The 13644-nt window shown below is 36.2% G+C and overlaps 1 protein-coding gene across 1 annotated transcript in view; it reads right to left on the minus strand.

The window, feature by feature from the left end:
- Positions 1-8857: 8857 nt before the first annotated feature.
- ARPC1B (actin related protein 2/3 complex subunit 1B) overlaps positions 8858-13644 on the minus strand; it is a 41811-nt gene continuing 37024 nt past the window's right edge. Inside the window, exons 8-10 of the mRNA XM_063430263.1 lie at positions 12268-12464; positions 11460-11550; positions 8858-9126 (exon numbers count right to left, since the gene is read on the minus strand). Of these exons, the coding sequence (XP_063286333.1) occupies positions 9088-9126; positions 11460-11550; positions 12268-12464 (327 nt within the window). The 3' untranslated portion in view covers positions 8858-9087. The remainder of the gene's footprint in view (positions 9127-11459; positions 11551-12267; positions 12465-13644) is intronic.

The raw sequence follows: 13644 nt of genomic DNA on the forward strand, positions 1-13644 counted from the left end.
TTTTTCATTACATTTGTTTTTATTGATTTTATACCAATAAATTTACCATTTTCATTTAAGACCCCATTCAAGTCTTTTTTTGGAGCCTCCAAGGAATCCTCATAGGGGTAGTGCCATCCCCATCCAAACTGGCACATAACTCATATACCTAGAGCCGGGATCCATAGGCTCAGGACCAGACCCCATTCAAGTCCTTTTTTGGAGCCTCCAAGGAATCCTCATAGAGTAGTGCCATCCCCATCCAAACTGGCACACAACTCATATACCTAGAGCCAGGATCCATAGGCTCAGGACCAGGTGAGCACCACATTTATTGAACACATATTTGTGTTTTTTACCGCTATAAATCCACACATTGGTCTGCTTTCCTTTTGTATTTCCGAGATATTCTCCAAGTCGAAGTAGGAGGGTGGTGCTACCATAACAGCACACAAGCCTTAATATGGAGCCAGTGTTTCCTATATACAGGCTCCCTGAAATGTGAGTGTATAATTCATCACGATACTACTATAATCACTGCAAAGCCATTTAAAGTACCATCTGCACTATATTGTATCTTTCTGTATTTTATTTTGACATGTACCCCATATTGTACCATTGAATGAGACAACGTTTGGTAAGCTATATATGTGTTTGAACGCTCCACTTATAGGTTTTAGGTCTTTGTCACTTACACCGCACCAAAATTTACTAATTTGTTCAGTGGAATAGAGGATATTTCCACACAAGTGTATTGAGCTGCCTTTAAATCACTTTTTGACTCTTCTGAGCACTTTTGTTATGCACATTCCTCTGTAAAAAGAGGTAACCTTTGACTGCAATACATGTAGCTTATTTGAATGGTCGACTTTTCGTGCCTTTGGAATCGACAAGATAGATGTACATTGGAGAGGAGGGAATAGAATGCAAGAATTAATCAAAAAAGAAGCAGAATGGATATATAATTTAAGAACACTAAAAACGGGTTTAAACCAAGATATTGATTTAACAGGTTTAATTTAGTTTAATCCAATGATACATAGACTAATTTTTAATTACTCTTCTTTTATTTTATTTTATTTTTTTTTCTTTTCTTTTCTTTATTCTTGTTTCATTAAGTGGAGCTTGGGATTTTTATTTTATTTTATTTTACTATTATTATTTTTTATATCCATATATATAAGTCCATTATCTGGACATATTATAATATGTACAATAATATATGGATAATATTCCTTATTTTTATTTTATAGATGCATATTGAACCAAGTTCATTCTACATGTATATGTTATTTAATTGCATTCTTTGTTGTTTTTTATACATTTTGTAACATATTTATATATATAAATTTTGATATGTATCAGTATGACAATTTTGTTTGTGTTGTTCCCCCTATATAGTGTGGGTCAGAATCTGAAGATTATAGATTATATATTATACTTGGAAAGAAAACAATGATATATCCATTTTTATCAATTCAGAATAATTCTCTATGTTGTTAAGCAGGTCATATATTTGACATGACATGCACTACATCAGATTATATTTTAGTAAATCCATCAGGTCTATTTAGTGGATATATATATATATATATATATATATATATATATATATATATATATATATATTCATTCCTATATATAGACCCTGAGGGTTTATGATTATTATAATTTTTAGATATGTATTTTCCTTTTCTTTTTCCTTATTTCTTGAAGGAGTTTATCTCCCATGTATGTATAGTGGGAACTTATTTTACATGCTGCTGTAGAGGGGAAGCCTTTTCTGCTGCACGATCACCAGTGTTAGCAGAAGATGGCTCCTCTCGTTTAGATTCATTATATCCGAAAACCGGAAGTGATGTCATGCGTTCCAAGGTGGAACGCAGGAAGTCGGACGGCCGAAAACCAGAAGTAACACATGATCAGATAAATTTTCCCCTTGAATTTGAAAATTGACATGGTATATAAACCAAGACGTTTACAACATGATTACATCCCTGAGGAAGTCACTGCAGTGACGAAACGCGTTGGATATTACACCTTGGACTTTTTATATTATTTACTATTCCAGTTCATTGTTATTATAGTCCACTTTTTGATTTTATTTCATTTTATTACTTTTTATGCATCTCTACCCTGGGATTTCTTTCTATTTCAAAGTCCTGGTCATCACTTTAATGTGCAGATATGCTGTTTTACTACTGATCCATTGTAAGTGCAATCTGTGTGAATAAATCTTGTTATTTTTACCATCTGCACTATCCTTTTTTTTTTCTTTTATTCATGAGCCTAAGAAGAAATCACTTTATCATATAAACGAACGAGTTTTTCTCCTTTTATACATCCTGTGGGATAACCATCTATTTCTACTGCTATCCAGTTCCAATTCATACATCTGGTCCCTGGTTTAGACAGTACCCCTGAGAGGGTGACAGGCGTGATCATTACTTCTCTTTTGTAAGTTCTCTTATCTTTGAGTTCAGCAAAAGTGTTGCGTTTATAATTTTATTCAGTGTATGTGCCTTTTAATTTATTACACCTCCAGCATAGATTTGATTGAGAGGGGAAGATTTTTTCTGTTCTTGTTGGAACCCAATACCACATATTAGCTACTTTATATTGTGTTTCTAATAGATATAGACAGTGGACTATAGATGATGAGTTACTTAATGCTCTATTCCATTCCTCTTTGTCCATATTAATTTCTAGATTTTTTCTCCATTTACTCATAACAGGATTTTTTGTGGTTTATTAAGATGCGCAATTAATTTGCTAGTTCTAGATAGCATTTTTGGGGGGACCACTGCATTAGAGTATTTGAGCAGATAATGTGTGAAGTGTGTATTTGTAAGGCATGTCCAAATTCAGGGGTATGTTTAATGAATATCACTATATGATCACTAGCACTTCTACAATAGCTCTACTCCCCACTTCTCACCAACTACCCAGGGCTGGCCTTTGGGGTGTGCAGCCTGTGCAATCACAGAGCACTGTGAGGGGGCTCCTCTGTGCCACTATAGAAGAAGGCTGGTGGTGAGTTGCAGATGAGACTGTCAAATAGTGACATCCATCATCCATTTCACTTGATTTAAAGGAACACTATATAGTTCAAGATAGTATTTTTTTTTAAAAAAACTCTTGAGTAGTTAAATATATTTATTTAACTCAGAAATTAAAGTTGTTTCATTATATATGAGATGTGTATCTAACAATTGTTTTACTCTGAGGTAGTTAAACATCTGTGTATGGTAAATTAAATTCAGCATTTAGGTCAGATTTTATTGAATCATTTTCAATTAAATTAAATAATGTGGTTATTCCAAGTTTAGGTTTTCAGTTATTGATTCTAAGATATGAATTTGTATTGTTGGAATTTATTTAGATGTTAGACCCATGGCTTTTTTTTTCATCTTAAACCATACATCTAGGGGTTGGCTAAAAATTGTATTTTGATTTTTAAATTGTGCAATCAGTTGTTTTTCTCTTGTATTCCACATAATTAAAGATAGATCTTCATGTCCTATCAATTTTTTTTTAATGTCTTGCCACCCTTCTAATTCAGGAGAATGTATTTGTAGTCAATACACATGGGTCATTACACCAGCCTGGTATATATTTCTTAGATTTGGAAAATGTAATCCACCTTTATATTTCTTTAGATATACTTTTTTTTTTTTACTTATTCTTGGGGTTTTTGACCTCCATATAAAATTTGAGAAACTTGATTGTATCATTGTAAGACATGGGTTAGAAATTGAAAGAGGTGGGGACAGGGGCTGGCATCCAAGATGGTCAGATGCACCTTTTTGTAGTTCTCCTCAACTGACAAAAACAAGCATTTGTGGGGGAAACCACGACAACTGAAACTTTATTTTACCGGCACTAACTTTGCACTGAATACCTACCCAACGGTGTTTGATTTGAAGCGTCCTGCTGAAGGTCTTGAGACCTACTGGGTTTGGAGCATGGATTGTTGGGAGAAGCGGCCTGTCCCCTGATGCCAACGTTTATCTCACAGCTCAGGACCTGCAGCCCTGTTACCTCCCCCCCCCTGGATCGGTGGGGGATATACCGGTCCCCACTGGGTTACACAGTCCCACGACTAAGGCCCACAAGCATGGAACCCTAAGCACCTCGTGGCGTGTCCAAGATAGCCGCTGTAACGGATCGCCTGGCACCCCAACTCGGTACCTCCGTTAATGGATGCTCCTAGTGCTTCCTGAGGACTCCAAGCACTCTGGCAGACACCATAATCACCGAATCCGAGAAACCTTTAAATTCTCCCAAGTGTATGAATGCTGTAGACCATTGAATAGGAACCATACGAATAGGCTTGTACTCCTAGCAGTCAACTGGAACAGCATACAATAAATCCTTCCCCCAATAATGAGACGACACATCACTTTGAGGGTAAAACAGGAACTCTGGACTGGCTCATCCAGCCTGGCTTTTATTACAATAATCCACATACAGGCCACACCCAGGGGGAGGCATAAAATAACCAATCACATACATGGTTCAGCCCACACATCCCCTCCCCTCAGATAACATTAAACCCAATTATCCGGTACACTTTTCCAGCCAAGTTCTGGATGTACCCCAAAAACAGGGGGTACACCTTTAAATCCAGTATTGCTGGATAGCCCTTATTCAGGGGGGAAACATATCCAAAATTCAAGTCATTAGGATGAACAGTTCGGGAGATATGGGGTTCCAAAGATTTGACCGACCGCATGGGTAAAGTATCCGAAAACAGTTCCATGCATTTTGGCCCTGTGGTCGGTCACAAACAAGGGAATGAAAACAGACGAATTGCCTGTGTTATAGAGCCTGGAGAGGGTTTGAATGAATTCCCTTGTTTGTGGGGTTCTTTCTACCGAACGGCGGGTCATTCGGTAGTTTCTATACGAATTTCTGGAAGTATGGAGGTCTCAGCAGTGTTTGCCTAGTCAAGTGTCCGATTTTAGTTCCAGACACTCGACGGCAAAACACCGCTGTTCGGTAGTTTAAGATGGCCGCCGCCACGTGTTTGTTTCCCGAATGGCGGCCACCCAGAGGACAAAGAATACATTACACTGATTGCCAATTACCCGTTTGCAACATTGTTGCAAACTGTAATTGGAGGCACACTTATTCCTGGGTGGTCTGGTTGTTCGGTAGTTTCACTCAATATAATGAATGGAGTGATTCTACCGAACAATCAGATGAATGCTGCATACATATCCCAGGTTAAACTCAACACATAAATACATATGTAATATTAAAGGCAGTATACTGGAATATGCTCCACAGTCTTAAAGGGACAGTAGTCCCAAAAGTCCCAATATGTCCATCGCTGATTTTAAAGGGCCAGTAGCAGCAATATAAAGTACAATATGCCCCAAATAACCCAGTGGCCATAGTCAGCAGGTAGGAGGCTAGCAAACAGGCTTCTCCAGGGCCCAGTGGCGAGGTTGGTTTTGCCACAGCCGCAACACCAGACATATAGCCCTCTGGCAAGAGTCAGTGCTGGAGTGAACCCTACCACGCTAGATTTGAGGAAATCTGCCGCTAATTCTGGCAAGGTTTGAAAGTCGTCAAACCACAGCTGCTCAAATGGAGCTCAAAGAAGAGTTACCTACCTGCCCATATAACCATCTTGGAAAAAATATAAGAGTTGATTAGATTGAGATGGTCCCACCAGGAGAGTTCCACTTTCCTCCACTCCTTAAAAGAATGATTTGTAGATTTTAACAAATCCATACAACTTATTTCCATTAGTCTATTAGGATCTTTAGTGATTTGTATAACTAGATATGTAAAACTGTGTTTCACCCAGCTAAAATGATATTGATTTTGAATTACTTTTTTTTAACTCTTGGTCTATATTTAAAGGTAAAATCATAGATTTTTTAAAATATTTTTTATAATTTGAAATTTTGCTGTATGCATAAGTTTATTCCACTAAGGAAGGTAATTAATCTTTTGGTTCAGTTAGTGTCATTAGGACATCGTTAGCATACAGATTAATTTTGAATTGTCTGTGATAAAGAAAGTCCTTTGATATTATCATTATTTCTAAATTTCATTGCCACTGGTTCAATTGATATAAGATAAAGGAGTGGGGAAAGTGGACATCCCAGTCTTGTTCCTTTTTTTTTTTTTTTTTTTTGGAATTTTGAAAAACTATACAATTAAATTAAAATTTTTAATGGCTCAGCAAGTCCTTTTTAAATGTTTTACAAAATTCATTAAGACCATCTGGGCCTGGATTGTTACGGAATAGTAGTCTGGTTATAGTTCTATTTGCCTCTTCTATATTTAAATCTTATCTTTGGGATTCTGAAAGTTTAGGAAAATCAAGATTTTGAATGTATCAAGATCTATACCTTGTGAATCATTTTCTATATTATATAGATTTTTATAGTAGTTGTTAAAGGCCTTGTCTATATTGTTCGGGAGCAATATAGTTTTGTTTCCAATAGTTATTTTTGTCATCTTTTTAAAAATTATTTTTTTAAGTTTATCAGATAATTTATCTGCTTTGTTACCTTTGTCATAGTATTTTATGTTTTTCATTTGAATTTAGTTAGTTTTGTCTTTGTTTAGTATTTATTAGTTCTTGTAATTTTAAAAGTTCAGAGAAAGTTTGATTTGAAGGGTGTTGTCTATTTAAAGTTGATAAATTATAAAATTGTATATATAAAACGGCCAAACTTTTGCCTTGTTTTTTCAAAGTTCATAGTTTAACTAAAATGTCCCCTTATGACTGCTTTAAAAGGCACACCATTTATTTGCTGGAGATGTATCCTTTGTTTTTGTTTTTTTAATATAGAGATTAAATTATATATATTTTTCTTCTGAATTAAGCAAAATCGTATTCATGGTGGTTTATGATTAAATTTAAATGAATCTTTAATTTCTAATAAAAGAATAATGTAGTCTGACCATGTATTGCCTATTTTATATATTTTTTTAAATTCTATTTAAGAAAGACAAATTCCCACATATATAACCTATCCGGGAATAAGACAGGTGCACCCTGGAGAGATGGGTATTAGATCTTTCTCCTGGGTGGAAAATTCTCCAAGCATCATACAAATCAAAACTATTGATGGTATTTGTTCAACTCGTAGCTTGCTTTTTAATTTGTTCTCATTTATCTGCCCTACATCCATAACCCTATTGAAGTCTCTGGCTACTTATCATACCCTTACTGACTTTATTTACCATATCTATAAGTTTCTTTAGGGGACCCACTGGAGACACGTTTGGCAAATACACATTCACCAATGTAAATAACTCTTCATCCATCTTGCAAAGTATTCTTATGTGTCATCCCAGACTTGATAAATATTTCAAAATTGATCGATTTTGCGATCATAATGGCTACACCTCTTTGCTCTTTTTCTTTATTTGAAGCATACGGAATAACGAGGAAATCTTTTCCTGTGAACCAATTGCTATCCCCTTTACTCCAGTGTGTTTCCTGTAGAAAGGCAACATCTATTTTTTGTTTCTTTAAATAGAATTTTGTTCTGTATTCATTGCTTGCATCTTTACTTTAATTATGTTTACATTTTCTTTATTGGTATCTCTTGTTGCAGCTGTTTTGAGCTTTTTTTATTTGAAGTAATGATTTGTCAAAGCATTCTTGTAAGAAGTCTTGTGTAATAGAAGAGTCTACTTCATCATTAGAGGGGACAAATTTATATTAGATTTCTTCAGTTGTTGGATTTGTTTCATCTAGTGCTATTTTCTTTCCACATCTTGGGTTACATTTGGTGAAAAGAATCATGGGAGCCTTTTATTTCTTGATCCTTTGGTTTATCTTGGTCTTCTTTTGTTACTGCTTTTTTTTGTTGCCATATTTTTATATAGAATATACCAGTGAGATCCAAAGGCCTATATTAGAAACCAAAATATAAATAAAAATAAAATAAAAGTATGTGTAAGTTCTGGTCTTTTAAATCTATATCTCATGCGGTAGAGGGAGTTCTGGGCTTCTTTTAATCCAATCTTGGAGTATTTTTGGTCTTCAAATTAGTCTTACAAAATTGCAGAAAAGTATCTATCTTTGGTATGTCTTTACTTTTTCTCTTGCCTTTCTTTTCCTTTTCCTTATTTGAGCTTTGCTTTTTATTGAGAGAAGGCTTTTAACCCTTTAGGGTAATTATTGCCATGGAAATAACTTTTTTGTTTTTTCCCCTCCTATCTCCCTAATTCTTTACCTTTGAAAGCAATTTAGGGAGCGAGCTTTGTTAGATTTTTGGCTTTCTGCTCTTCAAGATCATTATATTTGCTGTTCCCTTTCCACAGACAGTATATATTAGAGATTATTTACCCGTTTGCTGTGTTATCTTATTTTCCATCGGGGTTTATTTTATGGTTTGGTGCCAATCTCTCTCCCAGACTGTTTGTCTTGTGGTCTGCTTCCTCTTTCTTTCCACCTTCTTTCCACCATTACAGCAGCCCACACTTTCCTCTTGTGGACTTTACTTTTATATAGTGTTCCTTTTACACACGATCTGGTGTTTTTCTTTATCCTCTCCACTTTCTCCTTAACCAATTAAACCTTTCCTTCTCTTCATGTGTTTCCCTCTCTGCCTTAGCTTTTCTTTCTTTATCATTCATACCCCCTTTTTGTTTTTCTTTTAGCCTTTCCACCCCAGCCAGCCTCATTTGTGCAGTAGAAGTATCAACTAAGTTTGGGGTACCAGAGGTTTAGAGCAGTTGCTCCTATACATCTCATCACCATTCAGTTCAACCATGGCCAAGCAGGGCTAGACAGTTTTGTTCACTAGGTTGGATAGTATAAAATATGTACTCATAATGGACTTATCATTTTCTAACCAAAGAAATTATGCAGCAAGATAAAATAAAAAATTCACATGCAGGATTAGTTATAAAAATTCTAAAACTTTAATCAATTTGATAAAGTGAAATAAACTTATGACCAGCATACTTTGTTTTCTCATTAAGGCTGCGTAAAGCATATCATTTGCATCGCAATATGAAATCTGACCTTTAAAAGCTCAGACTAACATGTATTAAAGCTTTGAGTATAGACATTTACATTGAAGCAGACTGGCAAAATTATTTGTATAGGTTTTAAATTTAATTTTCTGATCACTTTATCTTCAAATCTTTCAGTGCAGATTCCAGACTCTGTGGAGTAAGCAGAAACTATGTTAGAATACCTGATCAATTCACATTTACATACTACAAAGAAGCGGAAGAATTTGCCATTGAACTGGTTTATTTACTAAACTGCCAATTGTCAGGAAATTCAAAGGTAATTTCACATTTTAATGTACAAAATCCAAACGGAAAACAGTCTTGGAGTGTTTTTCCATAATTTGGTGAACACCTGTGTCTTTAATTATTATAACTGGTACATACATTAGATGGACAAATGTATTTGGACACATCTATTAATGATTGAATTCAGGTGTTTCAATCGGACCGCTCAAATCCATTGTCACATGTGTATAAAATCAAGCATCTAGCTATGCAGTCTGCATTTACAAACATTTGGGAAAAAAATTGGTCATCTTGAAGAGTAAGCATGGTACTGTAAGAGTGCCACCTTTGCAATTTCATGCCTGCTAGATATTCCACGGTCAACTGTAAGTAGTATTATTGGAAAGTGGAAGCATTTAGAAACAGCAGCAATTCTGCCATGAAGTGGAAGACCACGTAAAGTACCAGACTGTGCTGAGGTGTGACAAGCAAAGTGCGTACAATTTGCCAACACTCTGCTGATTCCATAGCTGAAGAGTTCCAAACTTGCACTGGCCTTTCAGCACAAAAACTGTGCAAAGGGAGTTTCATGGAAAGGGTTTCCATAGCTGAGCAGCTGCATGCAAGCCTCACATCACCATGTACAACTTGTAGCAGTGGAAACGTGTTCTGTGAAGTGATTAATCACTCTGATGGGAGAGTTTTGCAGATGCAGGGGGAGAATGTTACCTGCCTGACTGCATTGTGCCAACTGTAAATTTTGGTGGAAGGGGGGAAACAGTATGGAGCTGTTTTTCAGTGGTTGGGCCAGGCCCCTTTCTTCCAGTGAAGGGAAGTCTTGAAGATTCAGCATACCAAGACATTTTGAACAATTCTAGGCTTCCAGCTTTGTGGGAACAGTTAGGGGAAGGCCCTTTTCCATTCCAGCATGGCTGTGCCCAGGGCACAATGCAAGGTCCATAAAGACATGGTTGGATGAGTTTGGTGTTGAAGAACTTGACCAGCCTGCACAGAACCCTGATCTCAATTCCATCTAACACCTTTTGAATTAATTGGAAGAGAGATTGTGAGCCAGGCCTTCTCGTCCAACATCAATGCCTGACCTCACAAATGCTCTACTGGAAGAATGGGCAAAAAATCCCACAGAAGCACTCCAAATTGTGGAAAGCCTTCCCAGAAGAGTGGAAGCGGTTATAGCTGCAAAGGGAGGACCATGCACATTAACGTATTTAGAACGCAATGTCACAAAAGTCCCTGTTAGTGTAATGGCCAGGTGTCCCAATACGTGTGTATGTATGTATGTATGTATGTATGTATGTATGTATGTATGTATGTATGTATGTATGTATATATATATATATATATATTGTATTTCTTGAACTTTACATTATGGTGTTCTCTCTGTGTAATAGCAGTATCATCTAAATCATTTTACTGCAGATTTTACTTCTCAATGAAGTAGTCAGACATTTTTGTTGTGTGCAAAAACTGGAACGAGCATTCAAAAACCCCCAAAACCAGCATATTAATGAGGCCAAACTCTATCAAATGCATTAAAGTTGCATTGGTGCCTGGAGTGTTCCTTTAATATTGGGGTATAAGCATGCAATGGCTTTATACATGGATAGAGCTTAATTGTCTCTACCCCCCCTCCCCCCCTCCCTGTCACTGGTGGCACTGTGCCACTCACTAATTGGTACACGCACACACTTCTGCATACCCAGCATACACAAACCAAGCAAGGTGTTCTAGCAATACATTAGCTTACACTGAAAGACCCTAAGATCAAAGACCAAATGATGTTCCTTATATTTTCCACAAATATATGCATAGGATTGTGTGTTTATCAAATCGTTATCTGAAAAGTGTATTGTTTAGCTACAGTGTTTTAATAAAGGGCCTTTGCTGTCCCAGTGTAAAATGTATTGATTTAAAAATGTCACACTGTTCAACTGTATAGTGTCAAACTGCATAGTCCGAAACCTTTATAAAAAAAACTTTTTTTAAATAGTATTTATATGGCAGTGAATAACCACTTTGATTTCATCTTCTAACTCTAAATTGTACATTTTTGGTCAAAATCAATTAAGAACAAAAGAAAGCCTCCAAGCTCTACTATATTCCTGGTCAGTAGTTTAGACTTTAAAGTTATCAATTCTCCACAATTACCAGTTTAGTCGATAAAACTCTGTATGCATTGTTCATTACTATTCCAGGTGGAACAAGAATATTCAACATATTAAAAGGTTATTACACACCTTAATGTCCCAGATACACATTCCTCCATCCATTCCAGTGGTGCAGAATTTGGAACATTTTACTTTGCCTCCACTCAGCACAGAGATTTGACTGTGAAGATGACATAATTAATATGAATTACTTAAAGGGAAACTTATAATTTATTTGTAATTTTAAGCATCTGTTTGCATAGTTGTGACCCCCATATTTCCCCTTACAGGTTTAAATAAAACAAAAAATTACAATAATTAACCTTTTTTTTCTGGCACAAAGAATCAGTCCTGTCTGGCCTACCTCCAATTTCATCTTCATGTTTATTAAACTTTTCTTCCAATCAAATGCTTCTCATAGAGAGGCATTGTGGATGAGAAGCACTTCTTCAATCAAATCCTTGCATTGAAAGTTCAATGCCCTCACTGAATACATGAGCACATCGAACATCAAATAACCAAGTCTAATTCTCCACCATATAGTGGCTGCCTGGGAATGTTTAGCTAAGCAATGTAAATATTGCGGTATCTCCAAAACCAGATGAAATGGTCTGTGTGCCAATAGTGAGACTTTAACACACGAGAAAAAAAATATATAAAAAAAAGAACCTACTAAAGAGGGTGCTATACATTAACCGAATAAATCCAAAATAGAATACATCTATAAAACCACAACTCAAGTCTATGCAAAGATTGTTGTTTTATTCGTGCAAAGTGGTATTTATTTTAAATTGCACAAGTGGACATTGTTTATTTTGTCTACTGCAAAATATGTTTTCCTAATCCATCATCCTTTGTGCCTCCTGCTGGTCAGTGCTAGTCTTTCACGTATCTCTACCTGATGCTGTTCTTGTGCAGTGAATCCATGGAGGCATTGTTGGTATCAGAGCTGGCTTTCTTATCCAGATTTTGGAATCTCTCTCGTGCAGTCAGTCCCTTCTGTGAGCTCTGTTTGGGGACATCTAATTTCCCCCCAAAACTCAGGCTCCCCTGAGCATCATCATAGGTGAAAAGCATTGGGTAACAATCATGACCCTGGAAAAGGAAGGAAAAGTTTTAATAGGTGCTGCAAAAGCAAAAATAAATAATTACATATACTACTTACGCCATTTATATTATATATAATTTACCATGGTATATTTAACCAAAACTATAATATACTATGTGAAAGAAAAATAAATGTAGGACTAGAATCAAATTCTAACATTCTCACCTATACTCTAAAATAAAGATGTGACTTAAGAAGTTAAAAAAACAGCTCTGGCCCCCTACCCAAAAAAAACAAATATTTAATAGACAAAATTCCAATGCAGTCAAAAGATGTACAAAAACATATACTTTGTCTTCGTGTATTCCTTACACTTGACAAAAGGGGAGCTTCCACTGTCAAGTTTTGTCATTTTTCCCAGCCATCACTAGAAGTGGCTAGCGGGAAAGGCTTTGTTTTTGAGGGATCATGCCCTCTTGCGGGTTCTTCCATAGACTGCAGTGTTGCACTCTAGCGTATGTGTGAGAGTACGGCACTGACATCAGCTCCTGGTTGCTGAAGCGCAAGGATGACTATAGCAAAGGCCAAGAAGGCAGAGGTTCAGGTAAGTAAAACTCACCTTCCCCTGCACTCAACAGCCACCCAGAGAAGCAGTCACAGTTATGGGTATTTGCAAAATATCCCAGATGGTGACAGTGTCACTTTAAGCACTCATTTGGCAGCATTCTTTTTAATGCATCTTAAGTAACAATTGGTCCAATTTCGATAGGCCTTGGCAAATAATGTACCAGATGAGGAACAGAGAATACAATGGTAAAATCAGAACAATATATAAAAAAAAATAATACTTCACCAAGTGTTAACTGTCAGGAATTCAGAAGAATTCCCCAACACAGCTTTAGTCAGACGAGCTATTTTAGCCTTATATTTTGCCATTCAGAGTTTAGCAAATAACCTTGCTGATGTTTATGGCTTCTAGGATTTTCCATTTTAGCAATTTTGGTAAAAAATAAATAAGTGGAAATTTACATTTCTCACAATTCACTACAGCAAATAATCCAGTTTGTATTTATTGCCCTTATCTTTAGAAGAATTCATTGCCATTACAGAGAGTGACACTTTATTACAACAAACTGTGCCTCAGAAATCCCCTACACACCCACTTTATCTGCACCCGTCATCTCCCCAGATACACCCACTGCACCCGTCATCTCCCCAGATACACCC

The sequence above is a fragment of the Pelobates fuscus genome, chromosome 8 (assembly GCF_036172605.1).
Source record: "Pelobates fuscus isolate aPelFus1 chromosome 8, aPelFus1.pri, whole genome shotgun sequence".
Classification (NCBI taxonomy): domain Eukaryota; kingdom Metazoa; phylum Chordata; class Amphibia; order Anura; family Pelobatidae; genus Pelobates; species Pelobates fuscus.